Source organism: Ostrinia nubilalis, chromosome 18 (assembly GCF_963855985.1).
Source record: "Ostrinia nubilalis chromosome 18, ilOstNubi1.1, whole genome shotgun sequence".
Classification (NCBI taxonomy): Eukaryota; Metazoa; Arthropoda; class Insecta; order Lepidoptera; family Crambidae; genus Ostrinia; species Ostrinia nubilalis.
The window spans coordinates 1,329,837-1,352,732 of NC_087105.1; the positions used below are offsets into that span (position 1 = coordinate 1,329,837).

The 22,896-nt window shown below is 40.1% G+C and overlaps 3 protein-coding genes across 4 annotated transcripts; 1 reads left to right on the forward strand and 2 right to left on the reverse strand.

Annotated features, from left to right (window-relative positions):
- Positions 1 to 357: 357 nt before the first annotated feature.
- On the reverse strand, positions 358 to 3,075 carry LOC135080483 (EEF1A lysine methyltransferase 1). 2 transcript variants are annotated; one of them, XM_063975118.1, is made up of 4 exons: positions 2,987 to 3,075; positions 2,345 to 2,502; positions 1,008 to 1,158; positions 358 to 853 (listed from the first exon to the last, which is right to left on the reverse strand). In XM_063975118.1, the coding sequence occupies exons 1-4, from the start codon at positions 2,991 to 2,993 to the stop codon at positions 510 to 512; spliced, it is 660 nt and encodes a 219-aa protein (XP_063831188.1). In that variant the 5' UTR covers positions 2,994 to 3,075; the 3' UTR covers positions 358 to 509. The 2 variants fall into 2 exon arrangements, with proteins under 2 accessions (XP_063831188.1, XP_063831189.1); XM_063975119.1 differs by lacking the exon at positions 2,987 to 3,075 and adding an exon at positions 2,645 to 2,752.
- LOC135080485 (N-alpha-acetyltransferase 80) lies at positions 2,945 to 3,970 on the forward strand. The gene is made up of 2 exons (XM_063975120.1): positions 2,945 to 3,034; positions 3,306 to 3,970. The coding sequence occupies exon 2, from the start codon at positions 3,317 to 3,319 to the stop codon at positions 3,923 to 3,925; it is 609 nt and encodes a 202-aa protein (XP_063831190.1). The 5' UTR covers positions 2,945 to 3,034; positions 3,306 to 3,316; the 3' UTR covers positions 3,926 to 3,970.
- On the reverse strand, positions 3,904 to 21,386 carry LOC135080837 (protein RRP5 homolog). Its single transcript, XM_063975562.1, has 20 exons — positions 21,213 to 21,386; positions 21,000 to 21,143; positions 20,742 to 20,897; positions 20,222 to 20,369; positions 19,142 to 19,261; positions 18,283 to 18,443; positions 16,465 to 16,569; positions 15,420 to 15,557; positions 13,928 to 14,066; positions 13,620 to 13,751; positions 12,265 to 12,453; positions 11,396 to 11,640; positions 10,415 to 10,534; positions 9,689 to 9,769; positions 8,702 to 9,589; positions 8,205 to 8,417; positions 7,240 to 7,368; positions 6,246 to 6,501; positions 4,671 to 4,836; positions 3,904 to 4,274 (listed from the first exon to the last, which is right to left on the reverse strand). Exons 1-20 carry the CDS (start codon positions 21,285 to 21,287, stop codon positions 4,115 to 4,117), a joined length of 3,765 nt encoding a protein of 1,254 aa, XP_063831632.1. The 5' UTR covers positions 21,288 to 21,386; the 3' UTR covers positions 3,904 to 4,114.
- Between the last annotated feature and the right edge of the window lie 1,510 nt (positions 21,387 to 22,896).

Consider the following 22,896-nt stretch of genomic DNA (forward strand, 5'->3'; position numbering starts at 1 on the left):
TCCTGCCGCTCCCGCCCCGCCGCCGCTCCCGCGCCGCTGCCCGCTAAGTTCGAGGCTGAGGCCTTACTGCTGGCCATTTTAGCATGTAGAGATGTATAACTTTAACAATAACTCCTGTTAAGACATGATAATATTTAATGTCAATTCCTTATTACAAAATCTATTAGATATCTATTTTCTCCGCGCTAGGATAGAGTAACCCTGTACCTTTATCAATATCTATATGGTAAATTGTTAAAAATGAATATTTTTAATGTAGCGAAGTGACGATTATCGTATTCGAGAGTTAATAAGATGTTAACCAGCATAATGTAACAAAGTAATAGTTTTGTTAAGGAAAACAATAATAAATGCAAGTGTTTTACAACAGTAGAGTTTTATTCTTACTATCTAGATGTATAAGTTCCAGATAAGATACAATTTTCAATAGTAATTTCCTATATATTATACTGATATTATCAGTTTTGGTTTAGTAAATAAGTTGCCTGTTCATAGTTACTTTGTAAATATCACCTCAGGATGTCATCCAGATTAAAATTTGCATAGCATGAAAACTCATTAGCCAAATTGTTTCTGTGGTGTGGTTGAAAATTGCACAACTTTAAATCCAATAGTTTTTCTACGTTTTCCTTCATGATGGCACCTGTGCACACAACAATCTTATCTTTGGACAGTAATTTGATGGTTTCCGAAGTTTTTGTTATGCATTCCTCTGAAAGGAACGGTGGGTCTGCCACAACCAAGTCGTAACTGTTTAAAACGTCTGGCGGTAACTTGTCTGCTGTATTGTAGTCGTAGAAAATGAAGTCTGGTGCATGAACTTCAAACCTTCTGTCGTATTCAAGCAGGGACACTGAAACATGAGAAATAAGAGATAAATTGTATGTTTGTAAAACTAACAGCCTGACAAGTTAAATGCGTAGAATCTTGAGTGTTGATACTTTTTGACAAATCCCTACATACAGACAATCTTATTTTGTTCACACATTCACATTGATGAAACCCACCTGTAGCTCTATTGCCAATTTGTCTCTTTACTGGCACAAAGAGGGTAGGACAAGAAATAAGCGCCACCCTCCCTCCGTCTGATATTACTCGGTCTATAACCTTTACCAGAGCCTGAACTGTAGCCTCATCATACCAAAACTGGCTTAGTTGCTGTGAAAGAAAAGATTATAGAGTTTAGTATTGATCAAACAAGATTATTAAGTTCTGTCTCACTGTTACACCTCTATGAAATATTATTTTTAACCTTACTATACCCGCGCGTTGGTCTCTCAGACCGACGAACTAATAATTCGGAGTTTTTTCAAAAATGATTCACTCTATGACTTTGCGGTTTTAGTAGCTTCATGATTTGTGGCCTGCCATTGTTTAGTGTTGGGCGATCGCTGCTGCCAAGTGTACGTGTGTCACTTTTTGCTGTTATTCGGTCTGTGAGACCGACGCGGGTATACGTGTTTCTACTTCAGGTATGTTACTATTGTTTTATTTTACAATATTACTCATTAAAATGTATTGTCATATTTTAGTGGCGTTTCATATCAATTAAGTATTACTGTATTTTATTATTATTAATTTGTTTTAGCCATTTTTGTCGTCATAATGAACGAAGAAAGGATAAGGGCGATGTTAGAATGTGAAGATTCGGACTCCAACTATGATGACTAGAGTGACAGTGATGAGGTGGTGGATAATTTAGAAGTGCAGAAGAACAACACCGATTCTGAGGGTGATTTGTCAGATGCAAAAAGTATTTTTGTCATTATACGAGCATGCAGTTATGGTATGTTCCGGTTATTATTCCACTGAAACCACTAGTGATAAATACTGTTTTGTTCTTTTATATTACTAAGGATACTTCTATTTATTATATTTTATAGTAATTTTTTAGGCTTCAAAAGAAAAAAAGTTTTTTTTTGTTATTAAATTTAGGCTGATGTAAAATTTTGTTTAAATTTTAAGTCTGATTTAAAGGCTGATTAAATCAAAATGTCTATAGTTATAAAATTTGTTTTAATTTTTTGATGCAATAATAACCTTAACGTATAATTTAAAGCAAATTATAGTACAATACAGTACACAATTATGCTATAAAACACGAGCTCAACTTTCGGTCTGAGAGACCGTGCGCGGGTATATGTGTAATGCTTTTTGGCGCGGGTATACGAAGGTTATAGTTACAAATTTTTGGAGTATAATTCAAGTTAAATACTTCTACTTTATTTTTCTTAACTTATAGGAAGTATAGTGGAGGAGGCTCATAGTCCAGCAGTGGACTGTAAAGGGCTGTTGATGATAGGAAGTATAATTAAATTAATAAATAAAAGCATGTAATACCAACCCAATTTTCATCAAACAGCACATTCTCTTTTAATTTGTCGTCTGCCTCAAGTTTGGTAAATATTTCCTGTCGCTTCTGCTGCTCTGCATAGAACTCTTGAAGCGCTGCAAATGTATCGGCCGATAGAGTCGGGACATCATCGTCATCCTCCATGTTACCTGAAAACAATACAAATAAACAATGAGCTAAATGTATATTATCCTGAGAATTTATATTTTATTGATTAGGGGCCTGAATTTTTGACTGAAAAGTTGCTAATATTTAATGGAAAAGATAAGCTAAGATAAGATGTAATCTTACTGTGCAGATTTAAATAATTCTAGCTTTAATTTAATTCATGCTTCGTGAGTGCTGCAAATTAGTTTCTTTCGCAATTCATCCGTATAATAATATGCTTCCGCGAATGTGGAAGTAAACAACCGGCGCTGGTCCAGTTAGCGGCGCATTCATTTATGCAGGCGGTGCGTAATTAACACAGAACATTAGATTTTTATTATCTCATCGGTCTAAATTACAAAGATTACGCAAAAAGATCGCGGACGGCTGTTTTGAACCGCTGACAGTTAAAAATAGGTTAGTTTGCCTCCGTCTTTCGAGCACGCCAGTGGCCGCGACAAATTACAAGCAAAGAAATGCGCTTACCGTGCATTCGATCGGGAGATGGTGACGAAAATGTGTGACGGCTGTTGGGTAAGATATTTGTTTTCCAGTTTCTCTTATAATTTTAGTCTGGTTCACGATAAATGCAAAATATTGCAAAAATGCTTTCGCTTTTGTTTGACAAGTGAATTTTTGACGATAAAAATGACAGATGGCTGCACATTGACAGTGACAGATTTTTTTTAAATATTTTTCACGGCTCTGGCTACAACTCTTTTAAGCCTATCGCACAGGTAGAATGTTGCCACACCAAAAAAAATATTCTTCTATTGAAACTAATAAAATATTTATTCCTTTTCAGAAAATTAAAGTATGGAATCAGAAAACCTTACAGTATTATTGCTTCACAAGCACCCTAAATATCTGAAGCCATGTTGCGATCTAATAAACGACGAATGGCCGCGCAGCGAGACAGTCAGGATGATGTCCCTTCAAGCTTCGTGCGACAATCTGCCTACTAGCTTGATCCTGGTCAACGATGCTAAACAACTCCTAGGGCACCTTAAACTCACACCCATACCGGCCATATCCGAAGGCTGTTTTGTAGAAACTGTAGTTATAAGTAGAGCCTTACGTGGAAAGAAACTAGGTAGTTTTCTCATGAGAAAAGCTGAAGAATATTGTAAGCAAGTTCTCAAGTTAGAGAAGGTTTATCTATCTACGAAGGGCCAAGAGAATTTCTACGCCAAGTTGGGGTATGTAATCTGCAAACCTGTCTCTATTTATGGCAGTGGTTTGCCGTATAGATATAAGCCACAGCCACCTGAACGTAAGGTCGAGAATCCTGTGCCACGGGTAGTTAATAATTCACCGAGCGGAGTGCCACCTCCCCCACCCCCACCGATGCCAGACAATAATGTAAATAATAATACTATTAATACAATCAAAAGTAGCAAGACTTATATGTTTAAATACATTTAATTGTTTTATGTAATCTTTACGTTTATTAAATATTTTGACAAATTCTTACTGTGTATTATTATTGACACTTAAATTTTCAGCTAGGATGGAATTGTATGGGTAACTTTATAACAATACCAATTGGTAGTATGATACAATAATCAACTAGACAGATGAGAACAATAATTAAGTAAATTGAATAACAAATAACTAAAACTTGGCTTTTTCTATGTACTCCATGGCCCGTTGTCGTATGTCTTCCACTTTTTCTTGATCTCCTATTTTTTCTTCCACCTCAATCCACTTCTTGAACAGTATTTTCATTTTTCGTGCTGGCAACTTCTGCGACGTCACACGCTCCATGACTTGCCTGTTGATAAAAGAATAAGAATAAGAAAAACTTTATTTGACACAAAAGAAAATAAAAAATACTATTTTAGTAGGTTTAAAACATTTTTTTGCAATATTTGATATGGCTTGGCCGCGTTGACGGAATCGGATCGTATTAAAAACTTAACCGTATTTTTTGTAATATTTGAACATCGTATGTACGATAGAATATGTTGGAAACTTCTCTCTCTATAACCATTTGTAACTATATTCTGGCAAATAAATGATTTATTTAATTATTTATTTTATCGAAGTGTCAAAAAAGCATTAAAATTTATCTTTGTGAAAATGTGAGTAAAATGATGAATAAAAGCACATTTACCGTAGTCTTACAAATATTTTTGTGCATTAAATTTAAATTAAAACTAGCACTTACCTGACATGGTCGACGTCGCCAGCCTTGAGCAGCATATCGACGTATACCGAGCAAACATCGACTCGCTGCGGGTACACCGCTAAGACTTGTTCGAACAAAGCCTCCGCACGCTCGCGCTCGCCTGAGTCCCGTTCAAGTAGCGCGAACTGGACTAGCACTGACACGTCTGGAATTAACATTAATTGATATTACATGTAGATTTGTTTATTTAATTAAGGCACAGATCCTCATATTTTTTATTTATTTTGGTAATTAATTAAGAACAATGTCTGGCAACACCGAGGTTGCGCTTGTTTTCAATATGTTACCTTTTTACCTGCATTTTCTTTGAAGTTAACAGATTTCGAAATCTATTTACTCTGGAGTGTTTTATTGGTAATAACTTCGCTCCGTAAATCTATCTCAATGAGGGCTATCGTTTTTATACTTAACAGTTGGCACCCCTGGCGATTGACAGGACCTTACTCTACAGTGGCGCCATCTTGATGAGTGCAAATGCGATAGTCCTCCTACCACTTTAGCGCTCACAAGTTGGCGCCACTGTCTTCGCTACTAGCAAGTGACAGGACCTTACTCAACAGTGGCGCCAACTGGTGAGCGCTAAAACGATAGCCCTCATTGATATTACATGGAGATTTTTAATTATTTTGGTAATAAATTAAGAATAATGTCTGGCAACACCGAGGTTGCCCTTGCTTGCTCTATGCCATTTTCAATATTTTGTCTTTTGCCCTCCATTATCTTTATAGATAACATTCCGAAATCGTTTTGCTCCGGAGTTTTTATCGGTAACTTCGCGCCACAAATCGATCGGAATTAAGGCCCGGCTTCTACCAAGGTGGAGTGGAGCGGAGACTGCGAAATGTTTTGAATAACCTGAATGAAATCACCGCTCTGCTCCGCTTTAGTGGACCTGGCACGAATGTTATTTTGTATAGGCACCATGATCATTTAGTCTCCATAGCAGGAGCACGACCCTCTCTAATTTAGCCTAAGCGCAGACCACCGGCTTTTAGTTGGCCGATAATTGGGTCCGATTCTAATTTGTATGAAGAATCGGCCGATACCAAATCGGTGTAATGTGCGCACGTAAAAAATTAAAATAAAAAATTCATAAAATTCATTTATTTTTGCAAATAGGCTTTTAGAAAGCACTTTTACACGTCCCAATATTAACCCTACCACTGCTTCGGGACAATAAATGGGCCAGTGCTGAGAAGAAGCAGCGCAAGAAACTCAGTCACTATTGTCAGCCTCCTTTTCAAGGGTTTACAGTCTTTAAAATATACAAAATATTATAGTCATAAGTATTGATGCGAGCTAGGTAGTTAAACATTCCAAACATTTTTATCTTTTATATAATCATCAACTTTATAGTAGCCCTTTTTCATTAAGGTGCTTTTGATATGTGCTTTAAATTTATGAATGGGCAATTCTACAACAGTTTGTGGTAATTTATTGAAAAGTTTAATACATTCATACATCTCCATACTGATTAACAGCCCGACTCAACTATCGGCCAGCTAAAAGTTGGTGGTCTGCGTCTAGGCTTAAACAGTAAATACCAGTACTTACGTTCCTTCTTCTCCAGCACACTAATGGCTTTCTGCATGACCTGCCTAGCTTTTTCCACGAGCCCCAGCTTAAAGCAGGCCGCTCCACACAGCGTGTACGTCCCAGGATCTCTCTTATACTTCCGCAGCATCAGGTCCACGAGAGAGCACAGCTCCTGCTGCTTGCTGGTCTCCACATAGATGTCCAGGACCTTGGAGTGCACTTGGAACGGGTCGTTCATTTGAACTGCTTCTTGAAGGATGTTTTGCAGGGATTCCTGGGAAAATTGGCTTAGTTTAGCTTGGATTTTATTTCTGTTTTAAACCCCTATTCACAAACATTAGTATGAGGTCTCACAGTACGTGTGAACGCACAGGGTCCCAAAAATCTATTCATAGACAATACTTGAGCCGTGTGACACAAACGAACCAATCATAGAGCTCTATTCAACGCTGTGCGTTGGACTTCGCATAGCGTTGCTGCTTCACTTAAGCAAGAATCGTTTGTGAATACGGGTGTAAGCCTGATACTACTACTACAAATTTTGGTTTTACACGTCTCGGAAGGAGATATTGGATAGAAAAAATGCGGTTCATTGATTCAGCAACCTGTATTTCGTAAGATATGACGTGCCAAATATGTAAAATAGATGCAAAAATTTGATTTTGTGATGAAGAAAATGGTGAAATTCAATTTTCTTACTAATAAAAGTTACATGGGTGGTGAAAAACTAGTTTGAATGACAATGTCTAAAGCCCGGTCTCTGAGCATGTAGAATTTTGTCCAATGACCCCAAGCTACCCATCCTTATCGCTCGCGCGTAATAATGTTGCTGTTGCGTTCGCACTCACTGCGGGCGCCCGTCGCACAGTCGCGTCAGCAATATAATTACGCGCGAGCGATAAATATGGGTAGCTTGGGGTCATTGAACAAAATTCTACGTGCTCGGCGACCAGACTATAGTATAAAAATATCAAGGAGGTTAGTCTATCGAGAACTGCTTGAGGTAACATACCTTGGTCCCGAAGCGCGCTTCTGTGTTGACGAGCGCGAGCCAGATGTTGAGGCGCTCGTGCTCCTCGCGGAAGCTGATGACGCCGAGTGCGCGCCGCCCCACTGCGCGAGCCTTTTCGATCTCCGTCGCCTGCGCACACACAAAATTAATCATTACTCAATACTTTATTGCTTCATCACATTAGAATTAAGGTTTTACAATTCAAGCAGAACAATTTGGACCAAGTTAGGGCACAGCAACCTTTGGAAGAAACAGAACGATCTCAGCAATTTAAATAGATTGGATAATTTCATCATTATTATCAGGTAATTTCAACTCCACTGCAGGAACATGACTCTAATTTACCAGAGGTAAACTGTCTTTCTGTATAAGGCCTTTAGTGAGGGGCCACGTTTCCGAGCCATAAGTCATCACAGGTAACACACATTGGTTGCAGTTGCAGACTTTAGTCTTCAAGCACTGAGGTATTTTGGACGAAAAGATGTTGCGTAGTTTTTAGGCGTTGTTGGAGTAGATTCTTCAACTCCAGCAGATTCTTGTATGACATTATGCTATATTTTGTCAGACACGTGCAGATAGAGGACTAGAATATAGGCGACCCACAGCAGACTACGATTTGGATCCCCTATTGAACTAGGTCGTTAGGACTAGACAGAGTTTCATGTCAATGTGGGACATGATGGCTATTTTTTGTCACAAACCTGTAAATGGAAGGCCATATACGCGATCCACAGCTGGCTGCAGTCAGGGCTGGCCAACAACGCTCGCTCGAACTGGTCACTAGATCGCGGCTGTTGTTCGCTGGTGTCTTTGCCATACTTGCAGACGCCTGCTACAATTCGGATCCTTTAACTTTCCATATTGCTGTGGTTGTTAAGAGTAAGGCTGGAACTGGATATTTTCAGCGCGATTCTTCAGCTCTAGCAGTTACCTATGGGACAATATAACTAGGTTTTCTCACGCACCTGTAAATGGAAGGCCATGTAAGCGATCCACAGCTGGCTGCAGTCAGGGCTGGCCAACAACGCTCGCTCGAACTGGTCGCTAGATCTTGGCTGCTGGTCGCTGGTGGCGGCTCTCTGTTCTAACGCTCGGATGCGCTCTTCCTCTTCGCGTAACTTCGCCAGCTTCTCTGCTGCGCTGCGCTTCTTACGCTTCTTTTTGGGCTGCTCTGTTTCCTGGAATATTATTTTAATGGTTTATAGGTGGACATGGTATTGGTGGCAGTTATGATGAATGAATAAGTTTGAAATAATAATTGATAATGCCAATTTATAAGTCCCAAGCCACGAGAAGGACATGTCGAAAGTCGAAACAACTTGTCGAAAGACTTATGTGTAGAAAAGTACTAATCCGAACGAGAAGTGTGATAGAAAATTACAAAAATTAACTTAAAACTTGATATGGGATAACAACCTTTTTAATAATTATAGCTAATAGTAATGCATAAAATGACACTTACGTCTTCCTCGCTGCTACTGGATTCCTCTTGTACATTCTTCGTCAAGTTCTCAGTGTCCGCCGACCAGAAATCTTTAGCACTCGGCACTTCAAGCGCTGGCTCTAGACTCTCCACTATCTTGATGTCTTTCTTCCTTTTCTTCGATTCTTTTGTCTCTTTCTGTTCTTTTACAGGTGGCTGTGCAGTTGTGTCTTCTTCTTTGACTTCTGTTTCCTTCTGTTTTTTCTTATCCAATTTGTTTTGGCGATTTTCTTCTTCGTCGAACCCTAATTCTTTTAGTTTCTCTTGCGCCTTCTTTAAAGCTTCTAATAATTTAGCAATTCTTTCTTGAACGACTAACTTTTCCGTGTGCATCGCTGTGTGGTACCTTTTGTTCTTTGCGCTGAGCCCTTTCGTTTCTATTTTGACGATTTTCTGGTCGATCCTGTCTATCCTTTTCATTCGTGCGTTAACGTTCTTTGTTAGAGACACGATCCTTTTTTTGCACTTTTTGATATCGTCACAGTCGGACAAATCTATCAGGTGCTTATCTTCTGGCGTCAACACTTGGTCGCTGTCTTCGTAAAAATCTGTTTCTATCGCGTCACTCTCTTCTGATTTTAATTCCTGTTCTTTCTTTTTGTTCTTTTTTGAGCGTTTGTCCTTTGCTTCGCTGTTGTCAGAGTCTTCTGCAGGTTCCAGTTGATTTTTTTCTTTGCTTTTTTTAGACTTTTTCTTAGTCTTAGCGTCCGTGTCATGTTCTTCGTCATCTGCTTCTGAATCATTACGTTTTTTCTTCTTTTTCTTTTTATCCTTGACGTCCGTTTCTTCGTCGTTACATTTTGCTTTCTTATTAGGCACTTCATCACCAGACTTTTGCTTGCGTTTTTCTGCTTTTTCATTTTTAGGCTGAAAATTAGTTGAAGAATTTTGAGATAATAGAAGAAAAATAAAATTTGTGAAGAAAAGAAATAAATAATTTAAAAAATAATAATTTGGTCTACTTACACGAGGTGTAAATGGGACTACAGTAAAGCTACCAGTCATTTTTTTGTTTTCGGCGTCTACCTTCAAAATCGTGCATGTCACCTGAAAGTAAATAATATTATGATAGTATTTTAAAGCGTAGTATTCTGAATAACTCAGTTGTAACTAATATTTTAGTATCACAACGAAATAAAGTATGTAAGTATAACAGTATTATAAACACTGGGCCAAGAAATATCGTTAAATTGATTAGTTGACACCTATAAAAAATTTTAGCAATTTGAATAAAATCAATAAATTGACAGTCAATTAGGTTTGCGACCGGATGGCGTCATAGTCCTCTTTGCTATACAAATGTACATGAGTGTCGTTTATGATTACCCCATTATTGAATGAAGGATAGAATTTGAAGGATGAAGGAAGCAATGTGTTGGGGCGGGGCGTTTGCCCGGGCTCATTCTTTGGAGGGCTGCTCTCGGTACTTCTCTGATCAGCAGAGCTGTAACCCGCTACGGCGGGCCGGGGGTCCTGTTGTACCAGCGCCGCGAGGAGAAAACCTCTATAAAAAACAACTGGAGGAGGGGATTGGGGGTTCCGTGGGTGGTAGGGTTTTAGTGGGTAGACCCCGCCTTTAGTGGGTAGGCGAGGAGAGTCCCACATAACCCACTGGCCGTCCCCATCGACCAGTGGGTATGCCAAAAGCATTTCCAGACGTAAAAAAAAGATTTAGCTTTGGTGTGGACTTACAATTTGTCCGAGGTGGAAGGCGTGCGCGAGTGTTTCCAGCGGTTCCCGCGAGACGTGCGCGCGCGGCACCAGCGCCGTCACGTTGTCGAAGAACGACACCAGCAGGTACTCGCGGACCAGCTGAAACCATCGCCATTTACAATTTACAACTATAGCCTGACCAGGAACATAAAAACCCTGGCATAGAGGCGCGTCAATTGCATTTGATATTGCAACACTGAGTACAGTCGTACCTGTGTTAAATTAATAGGCTAACTTTATGTATCAGGATTCAGGATTACGGGCTAATTTGATATTTTCATAAATTAACGAAAAAATATTATTATAGGTAACCTGGTTTAAATAAATAAAATGAAATTATCAATCGAGCTAGTAGGATTTATTTTATTATTGATCAATAATCAAATTCAGAACTTGAATATTCAACTGCAATGTCTGCTCATGAACGCTTCAAACTCGGTACTTCTTTCCCAATTCCATAAAATTCAACACTTAGAAAGTGACAATTTTTTTTAAAATAGATAGTTGAATTTTCCGCAACATGACGAGGGTTTTTATGTTCCTGGTCGGGCTATACCTATTTAATCATTATTATGTATTGTTTGTTTGGTAATTCTCTGGTAATTTTCATTGAATGAGCCAATTTATTTTTATCAATTTTCAACTTTTGGATAAACCATCGAATGTATCTGTAGCGTGTGTTAAAACCTTTGCTCGGCATGCACGGTCGTCGGTTTTAACAACTAGACCACCATTGATACACTGATTTTATTTTATTTATTTAGGACAACCAACAAGACAGAAAGAAGTAAAAATAGATAACAACATAGTTTCTGCGAAGATCATTTGTTTATCCTGTAAAAAAACAGGAGGTTTTTCTATCACTTGACCAGTTAAATAAAATTGTTTGTTTACGAAAATATTATTTTGTAATGTCTTTCCTAAACAAACTATATTATCAAACCAAATTACCAAACTTACCCTAATGAAGCCAGTATACGCCTTCCCGACCTCTGCCTCCTCATAACTCTTCAGCACGACCAGCTCCTCATCCAGCAACGAAGGCTTCACGGTCAGCAGCAGGCCTTTCTTGGGTCGGTCGACGGTGAGCACCCGGGCCCTGATACGCTGGCCGACCTTGAACTTCTTGGGCAGTTTGGACGTACTGGCCTTCTTTGGGTCGATGAAAAGACCAGCGTCGGAGTAATGCGTTTGTGGTATGTAACCTGAGGAGGTAGGTAATGTATATTCGGTCTTAACTCATACAAATTCTTTATTTATGAAGTTGCGGTCAATAATGGATAGTGACTACCCTCACCGGCTCTGAATCAGCCGAAATAAATAGTAAGTAAAAATGAAATAACCTGTTCTATTCGATAGGGGCAATTCTAGAATCTTTCCGCCAAGAAAAAACCATATCCCCATACTCTGAAATTGTAACTATTAGAAATAGAGAATTTTCATTTGACTTTTTGATAGTGGTCTCATACAAACAGTTTTCTCCCAGAATCACCGCTTTTCATACCTTTTATATTTCAAAAGCAACAATTTAAAGACGAATCTCCAACGATAAACTAATACTATTTCATTCAACAGTTCACATCACTCACCTGTGAGCCTCCCTACAACAACCAGCAATAGAATTGATGGTGGCGTCGACAAAATCTCCAACTTCTAACTGGTCCAGAGTGGCTACTCCAAAAAATATAATTCGAAGTTTCGAATGTTGCCATCCCTCTCACACAAAGCGAGATGCCAGCATGAGCGACGGTAACAGATAGACTCGAAACTACGTAAACAGTATTTCGGAGTAGCCCCCTAGGTTTAAAGTTCACAATAACATCACTTACCCGTTAACCTCCCAACGTCCACCAGCATATGATTGTCAGCAATGGTCTTGATTGTGCCGTCGACAAAGTCTCCAACGTCCAACTGGTCCAGGGTGAAGTATTTCTCAGCCAGAAGAGCCGGCTGGTCGGTGACTAAATACGTGTAGTCTGACAGACTGTAGGCTAGCACGCGGACTCGGTGAATGCTGCCTGAAAGACAGATAAAGGTATAACCACAGAATAATAATAAGTACTACGTACAGAAGGTTTACTTCGCGAAGATATTTAAAAAAATGTATGCTCAATGTCGTTAACAATATGGTGTAATTTAGCTTGTCTCAAGAGTCTAGCACCATTTTATTGACAAACGTCAGTGATCGGTACTGCGCCGAACTTCCGCCGAAGCCATAGGGCTGACTTCGGTAAAATGATGTGTGACGTGAGGTGTCAAACTGCGGAAAATGGCGGAGAAAATACATGAATAAGCATGAATAATATTTTGTGTTTCTATTATTATTCGATCAGTTAAAAAATACTGCACAGTATTAATTAAACCCCCGTTTTTACATATATGCAAATGGGTGAAGAATACACGTGCGTGCGTCAATACTCGCTCGTGACTGTCCTGTCGATTAGGTATCTCAGAAGGAGTAGTCGCGCGTGTTTTGTTTTCGATGCAAACTCGCGGAGATGAACAGGCCTTGTATAACTAAGTCTTAACCATTAACCAGGCTCAAAAACAGTCATTGGTTTTCAACGGTATCTTTAAAGCACAAAGTTCAAAATGTGGGCTCTGTTTAGCCAGAGCATGGTCCTCTCCGCTCGATCCTTTTGAGCAACTGAGCGGAGAAAAGATGGCGAAATAACTTAGTCTGATTGGTTATTAAAAACACATCTTCTTTCCTCCTTGGTGGAAACCGGGCCTTAGAATACACCATCTTCCACACAACTCCCTATATTACACACAAATCCCTATATTACACACAACTCCCCATCTGACACACAGCTCCCTATCATCTTACACACTACTCACCCACGGGCAGGTGAGCATTCTACCACTGAACCACCGATGCGATGACAGTTTAACTTTCCCCGGGACAAACTTGACCTTCATTGGTTGGGTTTTTATGGAGGTCAAGCTGTAGATCCTGGCTACACAGGAGTTGCAGTGGGAACGAGAGGTGGGAATAGTCCCGTACTCACCGACGGGGTAGGACTTGGCGAGCACCTGCTCATCTGAAGTGCACCGAGCGGCCTAGGATGCAGGCACCTTACACAACTCCCCGTGTTACACACAACTCCCCGTGTCACACACGAATCCCCGTGTCACACACGACTCCCCGTGTCACACACAACTCCCCGCATCACACACTCACCGACGGGGTAGGACTTGGCGAGCACCTGCTCATCAGCCAGGTCCTCGTCCACCTGCACGTGGTGCAGCGCCATGCTGCCCGCGCGCCCGCCGCCCAGCTTGAAGTGCACCGAGCGGCCCAGGATGCAGGCACCTTACATAACTCCCCGTGTCACACACGACTCCCCGTGTCACACACGAATCCCCGTGTCACACACGACTCCCCGTATCACACACAACTCCCCGTGTCACACACGACTCCCCGTGTCACACACAACTCCCCGTGTCACACACGACTCCCCGTGTCACACACAACTCCCCGCGTCACACACTCACCGACGGGGTAGGACTTGGCGAGCACCTGCTCATCAGCCAGGTCCTCGTCCACCTGCACGTGGCGCAGCGCCATGCTGCCCGCGCGCCCGCCGCCCAGCTTGAAGTGCACCGAGCGGCCCAGGATGCACAGCACCTGAACACCACCAGGTAAGCAATGTGAACTATCTTTTGAATTGGTACCATCGGCAACAGTGTTAACTATCCATTGTATGTCATGTCGTCTCATCATCAATTCAGCCATAGGAAGTCCACAGCTGAACATAGACCTCCCCCAATGCTTTCCACGTTGATCGATTGGTAGCGGCCTACGTCCAGCGCTGCTACCTTTACGATGTCGTCGGTCCACCTTGTAGGTGGACGTCCCACGCTGCGTTTTCCGGTACGCGGCCTCCATTCCAGAACTGCCCTATCGGCCGTCAGTTCTGCATACTATGTGCCCTGCCCTGCTGCCCATTGCCACTTTAGCTTGCTAATCGTAATGTCGTCTCGTTCTATCGCAAAGAATCACCATTTGATGAGAGCGAGAGCAAAAACGGAAATTTTATTTTATTTTATTTATTCATATTAGGAAGACCAGGGTTTACATAATTGATTATTGTACAATTAATAACACTTGATAACCACTTATAGGTCCCCACAGATAGAATTGTGGTGGATATTTAAAGAAATTATAAAAAAACAGATTAAATTAATATGATACACGATACACCTAATGTTGCATTAAAGAGATAGTAATTTAACCATATTAGGACTTCCCGCCTCATATTTATAATAAAAAACACGATATAAAAAAAAACCTACATGATAGGCTTGAAAAAACGCTCGCTCAGCAGCCGCCTAAGCGCTGGTATGCTAGTATAGAATAAATCAATATCTAGTTCCTTACTCAGTCTGTTAAATCTGTCGCCAGCACGCCATATAAAGCTATTCTGTCTATAGTTAGTGGTCGCCTTCGGAAGAAAAATGAGTGGATTAAATCTCAATGAATAGTTAACAGTGTGGCCGTGTGTGTGTACCTCAATACAGTTGACGCTTGAACACCTTAGGGCCCTCGCCCATGAGTCGAGTCTTATGAAATCTAATATTAACCATTACATGGCTCATCTGTTAACAGCCTATCGCTATATTCCCTGCAATGTGGTTGAGGGAAGTGATGGCTTATTCACACGTCATGCGAGTGAATAGACTTTGCTTTTGAGGGCTGGTCAAACCAACATATGCCTTAAATCCTTTATATATTTTTTTTTTCAAAACATATTATAAAGTCCGGTCGCCGAGCACGTAGAATTTCGTCCAATGACCCCAATTATATTCTGTCGCGACTGTGCGACGGGCGGCCGCAGTGAGTGTGCGAGCGCGACAGCAATATAATAACGCGCGAGCGATAAGGGGTAGCTTGGGGTCATTGGACGAAATTCTACGTGCTCGGCGACCGGACTTTAGCAGAGAAAATTCCTGTTCACACAATAATGATTGAGGCACAAACCTGAGCTTCCTCGATGATGTCCCCTTCCTTGAGCGTCTGCTCCTGCTGCAGGTCAGGGCAGGTGGTCGCGAAGATGTCCTTCATAGTCAGAAACGGAGTGTTGCGCGTCGGCATCACGTATAGCACTCGCGCGTTTATCTACAACGCACACGTTTGTCAAAATTACATACATTGAACATATGAAAGGCCGGCAATACACGGACCGCTTGAAGCAGTCAGGGTCGACAGCTTCAAGCTGCGACTGCACAGTGAACTGCAGAGTTCTATGGACGCACATACACGAACCGCTCGAGCAGTTGTAACTGATTCGGGCGGTCGACAGCACGGTGAATTTTCATCGTGCAGTCAAGCAGTCGCCAGCCATACACTGACTGCTCGAGCTGTCGACAGCTCTCGCGCAGTTACCTCCGCCCACTTTCTTCATTCCACGGCGCGCGCGCTTGTGATTTGTTGAGCAGTTAATACCAACTGCTCGAGCAGTTATCGCTGGCAGCTTCAAGCTGTTGACTCTTGATTGCAAGAGCGGTCCGTGTATGTTGATCACTGACTAACTGCTCGAGCTGTCCGTGTATTACCGGCCTAAGTACCAAGTACTTAGATTTTGGACTTGCGACATGGGCAGACTATTATTATTATCGGTCGGAAACTGACTGTTGTGTGTCGAGAACAGTTGCGAGAAAATAGTGAGTTGGTGAACAGTGATTGATGAACGGGAGGCAATCGTAATAAAAGACTGCGAAAGAGGATAGACCGATATGTCTGCCCTTAACATCTCACTTTACATAAAATTTAGCGTTCATTAGCGGTGAGGTGCGCTGAATTTTGTCAGTGTGTGCGTGCGCGCCGCATACATATTGGCGCGCGCTCACATACAAACCGCGCTCGGTGCGTTTCTATGAAGATGACCTACTCATTTGTATTTACTCTGCCGCTACCAAGGCGCTTGCAACAGTGCCGAAAGTCAAAATATCCGAAACCCAAAATTAAGGTACATGATAGCAATCCCGTAAATAATAACAATTAGTTTTTAAGTAAATGCACTGACCCTCTGTCCGATGGCGGGCTTCCTCCCCGCGACCTTGTCGAGGTGCTGCCGCTGGATGTAGGCGGTGAGCTCGCCCACGCGGCCCTCCAGCCCGTTGTCTAGGGGCTGCAACATAATAATAGTCTTATGCCCGTTTTCACCATCAATCCCTAATTTTTAAGTGACCCCTATGAAAACAAAATTCCTGTTATGTGTTACCATAGGGCTCATTTAAAAATTAGGGATTGATGGTGAAAACGGGCATTATTGTATTATTATTTACTAGCGAATAGAATAATATACAGGGTGTTAGGTAAATGGGTATATGAGCCGACACTAGCCCATGTTAACATGGTCATATAAATGGTATGGTGAAGTCAGAAAATTGATATCTTCATTTTAATTATTTTATTTTTCATACAAATCGGATTTTATAAAATTAATTTTGTATGTAAATTAAAAAAATTAAAAGGATGATATCGAAACTGAATTCACCATACCATTTATATGACCATGTTAACATGGGCTAGTGTCGGCTCATATACCCATTTACCTAACACCCTGTATAGCTCTTATTGTATTATTATTTACTAGCGGCAGCCCGCGACTTTGTACGCGTGGATCCCGTTTTACCCCCTTAGGGGTGGTTTCGTAAAATCCTTTTTAGCGGATGCCTACGTCATAACATCTACCTGCATGCCAAATTTCAGCCCGATCCGTCCAGTGGTTTGGGCTGTGCGTTGAGTTCGCCGCTATTTCATTTAAGGATTTTTAGGTTATTATTTATTAATGTTGACCTGAATAATAAATTAGTAGGACCTAACTGCTTACCACTTGTTATTTAACCTGACATTTCAACACTTGACAATAATTAGCATGACATTTTAACAATATTTTTCCATTTTAATAATTCATTAATTCTATCTTTATTTTATAATTATCGAAACGTTTAATAATGACATTTCCACCAAACTCAATGTGTACATTAATTTCTTTTGAAACTATTAAGATCGTCGTTCTGTCTCCTTCCTAAAGTTGCTGTGCCCTAACTGGGTCCACATTGTATAACTGCCTAAATTGTAAGACCTAATGTGAATGCTAATGTGGTTATGCAATAAACGATTGAGTATTGAGTATTTTCCTTACAGTTCGCCTCCCAGTCCTGCATCCTTTAGGTAGAGCAGTATCTTTTGGGTGGCGATATGTTTTAAATCTTGTGGGCTTAGGATGTTTGCCCAGGTGTAAGCTCCGCTTACGCATCACAGGTCCGCATTGTATTAGTAGCTCTGGAACTTTCTCTGACGTTTTATAGGGGTCACTTAAAAATTAGGGATTGATGGTGAAATGGGCATAAAAATTGGTAGTCTGTGGGGAGACTAAGATTTAGTTCTGTGGGAGACTAAGATTTAGTTTTAAACTGTGGGTCGGTGCTCAGTTTCACGATGCCGGTCTCAGGAGCTGCCGACCGCACGGGTGGGTCATTCAACATACCTTGTCAACAACGAAGTGCACCGAAGTGGCGGGCAGTAGCGCCTTGCCAGGCTTTCTGGAGGGCGCCGACCGCCGCACTGTCTCCGGGTCGGTACTCAGCTTGACGATACCGGTCTCAGGAGCTACCGACCGCACGAGTCACTACGCCCGCACCTTGTGGGTCATTCAACATACTTTGTCAACAACGAAGTGCACCAAAGTGGCGGGCAGTAGCGCCTTGCCAGGCTTTCTGGAAGGCGCCGACCGCCGCACTGTTTCCGGGTCGGTACTCAGCTTGACGATACCGGTCTCAGGAGCTACCGACCGCACGGGTCACTACGCCCGCACCTTGTGGGTCATTCAACGTACCTTGTCAACAACGAAGTGCACCGAAGTGGCGGGCAGCAGTGCTTTTCCGGGCTTTCTGGAGGGCGCCGACCGCCGCACTGTCTCCGGGTCGGTACTCAGCTTGACGATACCCGTCTCAGGAGCTACCGACCGCACAGAGCACCAAGTCACCATACCCGCACCTGGTGGGTCATTGAAATGAAATTATTTGCAAATTGAGGATAGGGATGTTTCCTGGGTAAAAAAGCAAGTGTTTTAATTAGTCCGTCAGTTAGCTTATCAAAAACTACTCGACACGTATTTTTCACTTTTTAAAACTAATGAAAATGTAAAGAGATAAAGCGTGCCAAAGTTCTAAAGAAAAGGCCCATGAAGTCAGTGAGTGCGTAAAAGTGCTGCACTTTACGACGTCGCGCGGAACTTCAACGCACTATAACTTTGTAATTATTTGTTTGATTGACAATCCCAACTAATATTATAAATGCGAAAGTAACTCTGTCTGTCTGTCTGTCTGTTACGCTTTCCCGCTTAAACCTCGCAACCGATTTTGATGAAATTTGGCATAGAGATAGTTTGAGTCCCGGGAAAGAACATAGGATAGTTTTTATCCCGGTTTTTGAAACAGGGACGCGCGCGATAAAGTTTTTCTGTGACAGACAAAATTCCACGCGGGCGAAGCCGCGGGCGGAAAGCTAGTTAAAAATATGTGTCCAATATTTTTTTATATTAAAATTGACGAACAAAAATTTTTTTTAGGAAACTAGCCTAAACTTATTTGCATTGAACAAGGTACAAAAAGAAAATTTCCAAATTTCTCTCCTCTCTTCCAGTTAACTTTAGGATTATGGTATAAGGATACATTTCTAAATTAAATACTCACTTAGCTCCAATTCTGGGTTGTGTTTGCTCTTAGGCAAGAATGGCTTGGTGTTGGGAATGCCTATATCCATAATGTAGCCATGGTCTTCCTCTGACGTCACAGCAGCTTGCACTAGATCACCTGCACACAATATTATACATAGTTTGATTAATAAGACATTAAGACGTTATAAAAGACAATGCCGGAAATTGGCGTCTTTTTTTTTTCGCGCGGCCATCGACCAAACCTTGTTTTTTGATTACAAAATAGTGTAATAAACCAAACTTACTATGACATGTTTACCTCTAAACTCAGTCTGAACTGAGTTAAGAGCATTAGAAGTTTGATGATTTACATACTAGATTTGCTTTTTGCGCGCAAGTTTTGTAAGAAATTGCAACAAAATAGTGACATTGTATGTGTAAACAAACAATACCATCCATTATAGGCTCCAGACATCAGTATGGAGCAGAATCAGCGCAATAAAAAAATAGCGCAATATTTTGTTGCAATTTCTTACAAAACTTGCGCGCAAAAAGCAAATCTAGTATGAAAATCATCAAACTTCTAATGCTCGTAACTCAGTTCAGACTGAGTTTGGAGGTATACATGTCATAGTAAGTTTGGTTTATTACACTATTTTGTAATCAAAAAACAAAGTTTGGTCAATGGCCGCGCGAAAAAAAAAAGACGCCACCTTCCATACAAAATCTGGCATTGCCATTTCATATTACCTTGGCTTCAGTTACACTATTCCATAATCCAGCACCTTTTTTCTAAAAAATTTTAAGATCTATCCAATACTAATATTATAAAGGTCAAAGTTTGTGTGGACGTTTGTTACTCTTTCACGCAAAAACTACTAAACGGATTTGGTTGAAACTTTACAGTATTATTATTTGTAACTCAGATTATCATATAGGCTATAATTTATGCGAACCTGTGGCTCTAAATTTCACGCGTGAAGCCGCGGGCAAAAGCTAGTCTAATATAATGAATGATCTATCTATTAACAGTAAATTTAAAATTAAAATCTGACTAAATTAGATGAAAATGATTTCAGATTTCACAGGACTTCTACCTTCACTAAAAAATATTAACCTTTCTGAACATCTTCACGTGTGAGACCCCCATAGATGTCTTTCGGCATCATGGACAGCATGAGTCTAGTGCCTTCCACCTCCAACACTTTCACAGCGATGTACTGCCCGGGCTGGAACATTTCAGGCAGCTCCCGTATCTTCTCAGCCTGGACGAAAACAATACAACACATTTAGAGGAAACGCTGACGTTCCTTAACAAATTGAAAAAAATAGAAATCTTTACTTTCTTGGTTAAGGAAAATTTACACTATGAACATCTCCCATGAAGCTAAAGAAGCACAGATATTCAGATATCTACTATTATGTACCGATTACATGCATATCAGATTACCCATTTTTGTTGCAAATTCGCATAAGATCCCAGTGTTCAAACATGCCGTCATCTGTACATATCATTTAATTAAAGCAATAAAAATAAATTTACATTGACATCGAGTAAAATCTCATGACATGAATAGGTCAAAACCAACAGTAAACAGCATTATTAAGAACATGTTAACTATAAAACTTCAAGTTACCTGATCGTTAACGTATGCCTCCAGCAGTTTGTTGTAAGCCTCACTAACATGGCACGCCATGACTGAGCCCATCATGTTGCCCGGTAACGACACTGTCAGCTTAGTTTCTTGTGCGCTTCGCACTCGGCCCAGAATAGTCACTCCTGGTTTAATACTCTAGAATAGCATAACAATATAGCTAATTAAGTACCATTTAGTCAACTAGTATAGTAAGACTATACAGCATGTTGAATACATAAACAAAACTTAATCACCCACCTTATAGCTAAGTCTGGAGGCACAGTTTTTGTAAGATTTATCAACGTATTTTGCGACATCATCCGACAAATATCCATCGTCATCTTCAGTCTTCTTTTTCTGTTTCTTTTTCTTCCTTTCCCCCTTCTCTGCAGATCCTAAAAACTATAAGAAAAAGATATCACTCGCTGAAATTTATTATTCAATTATTTTTAACTTTTAATGAAGTCTTACATTGTTACTTTGTTTAAAATATGTTACTGTCGGTTTCTTTCCACCGCGCGGAAAGTATTCTTCAGTTTCTGTCATTTTTACTTATTTAATATGCTGAATAAACTGATTTTATTTTTCAAAACACATAAAATAACACATGAGAATCCATGAGAATCTTTCACTAGTGAGGTTATATGCGTTTAGTTACTACAGCTGCCATTATAACTTGTCGTCTTGTCATTTATTATACTACGTTACGTTTACGTTTCGTTATTATAAGAATAGAACATAGTTACAATTAACATTTTCACCGCCACGGTCTTCTATAGAAGGCAAACATTTCCGCAGTTCCGAACCCTCCACGCCTTTTTATTAAAAAAAATAAAACCGACTCCAAAAAACCTACACTAAAAAGTAGAAAAATAATTTCTAATTACCTGCTTATTTATTAGGACGAATTAATATTTATGTAGGTATAACATGATTGATACTTCTGGAGTCGGTGCCAAGATTATGAAACATGTAAAGTTTGCCTGCACCGACTCCAAAAGTATCAATCATGTTATACCTACATAAATATTAATTCGTCCTAATAAATAAGCAGGTAATTAGAAATTATTTTTCTACTTTTTAGTGTAGGTTTTTTGGAGTCGGTTTTATTTTTTTTAATAAAATTTTACTTATTTCTTGCTTTTTAGTTAACTAATTATTACCTTGATGTTACCACTGAAGGTAGGCAGTACATTGAGACCATATTCTTCATGTCTAGTGTAAAATAATATTCCCTACAAAATACAGGTTACCATATAGGAAACCTAAAAAGACCTTAAACCGTCAGCCCACCTTAAAAACATGAAAGAATACAACTGTTGGTCTATTTATACCTATAATATTTAAAGAATTATCCTCCAACTCCTAAGCGTTAAGGAGTTGTACCTACCATGACCAGTCCATCATGATGAGATGATGAATATCTGATGTAAACACTTGAATAAATTTAGAAACTATACTTATCTATAAAATTAAAAGAATTATCTTTCAACTCCTAAGCATTAAGGAGTTTTACCTTCTATCATTAGCTCATCAATATGAGATGATGATTTCCAGGAGAAAATACTTGAATAACTTAAGAAAAAGTTTGAAAAACGATATACGTGCCTATAAAATTTGAGGGTTGCCCTCGATTTCCCTAGGATCCCATCATCAGATCCTAACTTGGTGACAATGGGACCACCTCAGAAGTGTACCCTATCGACCAAAAAAAGAATTTTGAAAATCGGTCCACAATTGACGGAGTAATCGGTGAACATACATAGAAAAAAAAAAAAACATACAGTCGAACTAGGGTTTCTGATTTCTCGACTTATTTTTTTTCTCGAGTTTCGGGAATTCTCGAGGCCAAAGTCTCGAGTTTTCTCGGGTCTCGAGTCTTTTAATTAAAACTGTTGAAATCGGTTGAAATTTAATAAAAACACGGGTTTTTATTAATGTTATAATGTGTCTGGGTTATAATCAATGATACTGTAAAGTTTCAACAAATCCGTTCAGTAGTTTTTGCGTGAAAGAGTAACAAACATCCAGACATCCACACAAACTTTCGCATTTATAATATTAGTAGGATAATTATAACTTAGTTATTAACTAAAGGAACAAAAGTCATAAAGTCGCGTGTACTTTAAGGATTAATAACCATAAATATCTGGAG

Excerpts from the sequence above, each read along its gene's own strand:
- LOC135080483 (XM_063975118.1), bottom strand. Across the intron at positions 1,159-2,344 it reads TGCTGTTTGATGAAAATTGG|CAACTAAGCCAGTTTTGGTA; the intron begins GTTGGTATTACA and ends TTTCTTTCACAG. Across the intron at positions 854-1,007 it reads AATTGGCAATAGAGCTACAG|TGTCCCTGCTTGAATACGAC; the intron begins GTGGGTTTCATC and ends CTCATGTTTCAG.
- LOC135080485 (XM_063975120.1), top strand. The coding sequence starts at position 3,317 with ATGGAATCAGAAAACCTTACAGTATTATTGCTTCACAAGCACCCTAAA.
- LOC135080837 (XM_063975562.1), bottom strand. The coding sequence starts at position 21,287 with ATGACAGAAACTGAAGAATACTTTCCGCGCGGTGGAAAGAAACCGACA. Across the intron at positions 15,558-16,464 it reads AGCCCGCCATCGGACAGAGG|ATAAACGCGCGAGTGCTATA; the intron begins GTCAGTGCATTT and ends TGTGCGTTGTAG. Across the intron at positions 11,641-12,264 it reads GGACGTTGGGAGGTTAACGG|GTTACATACCACAAACGCAT; the intron begins GTAAGTGATGTT and ends CTACCTCCTCAG.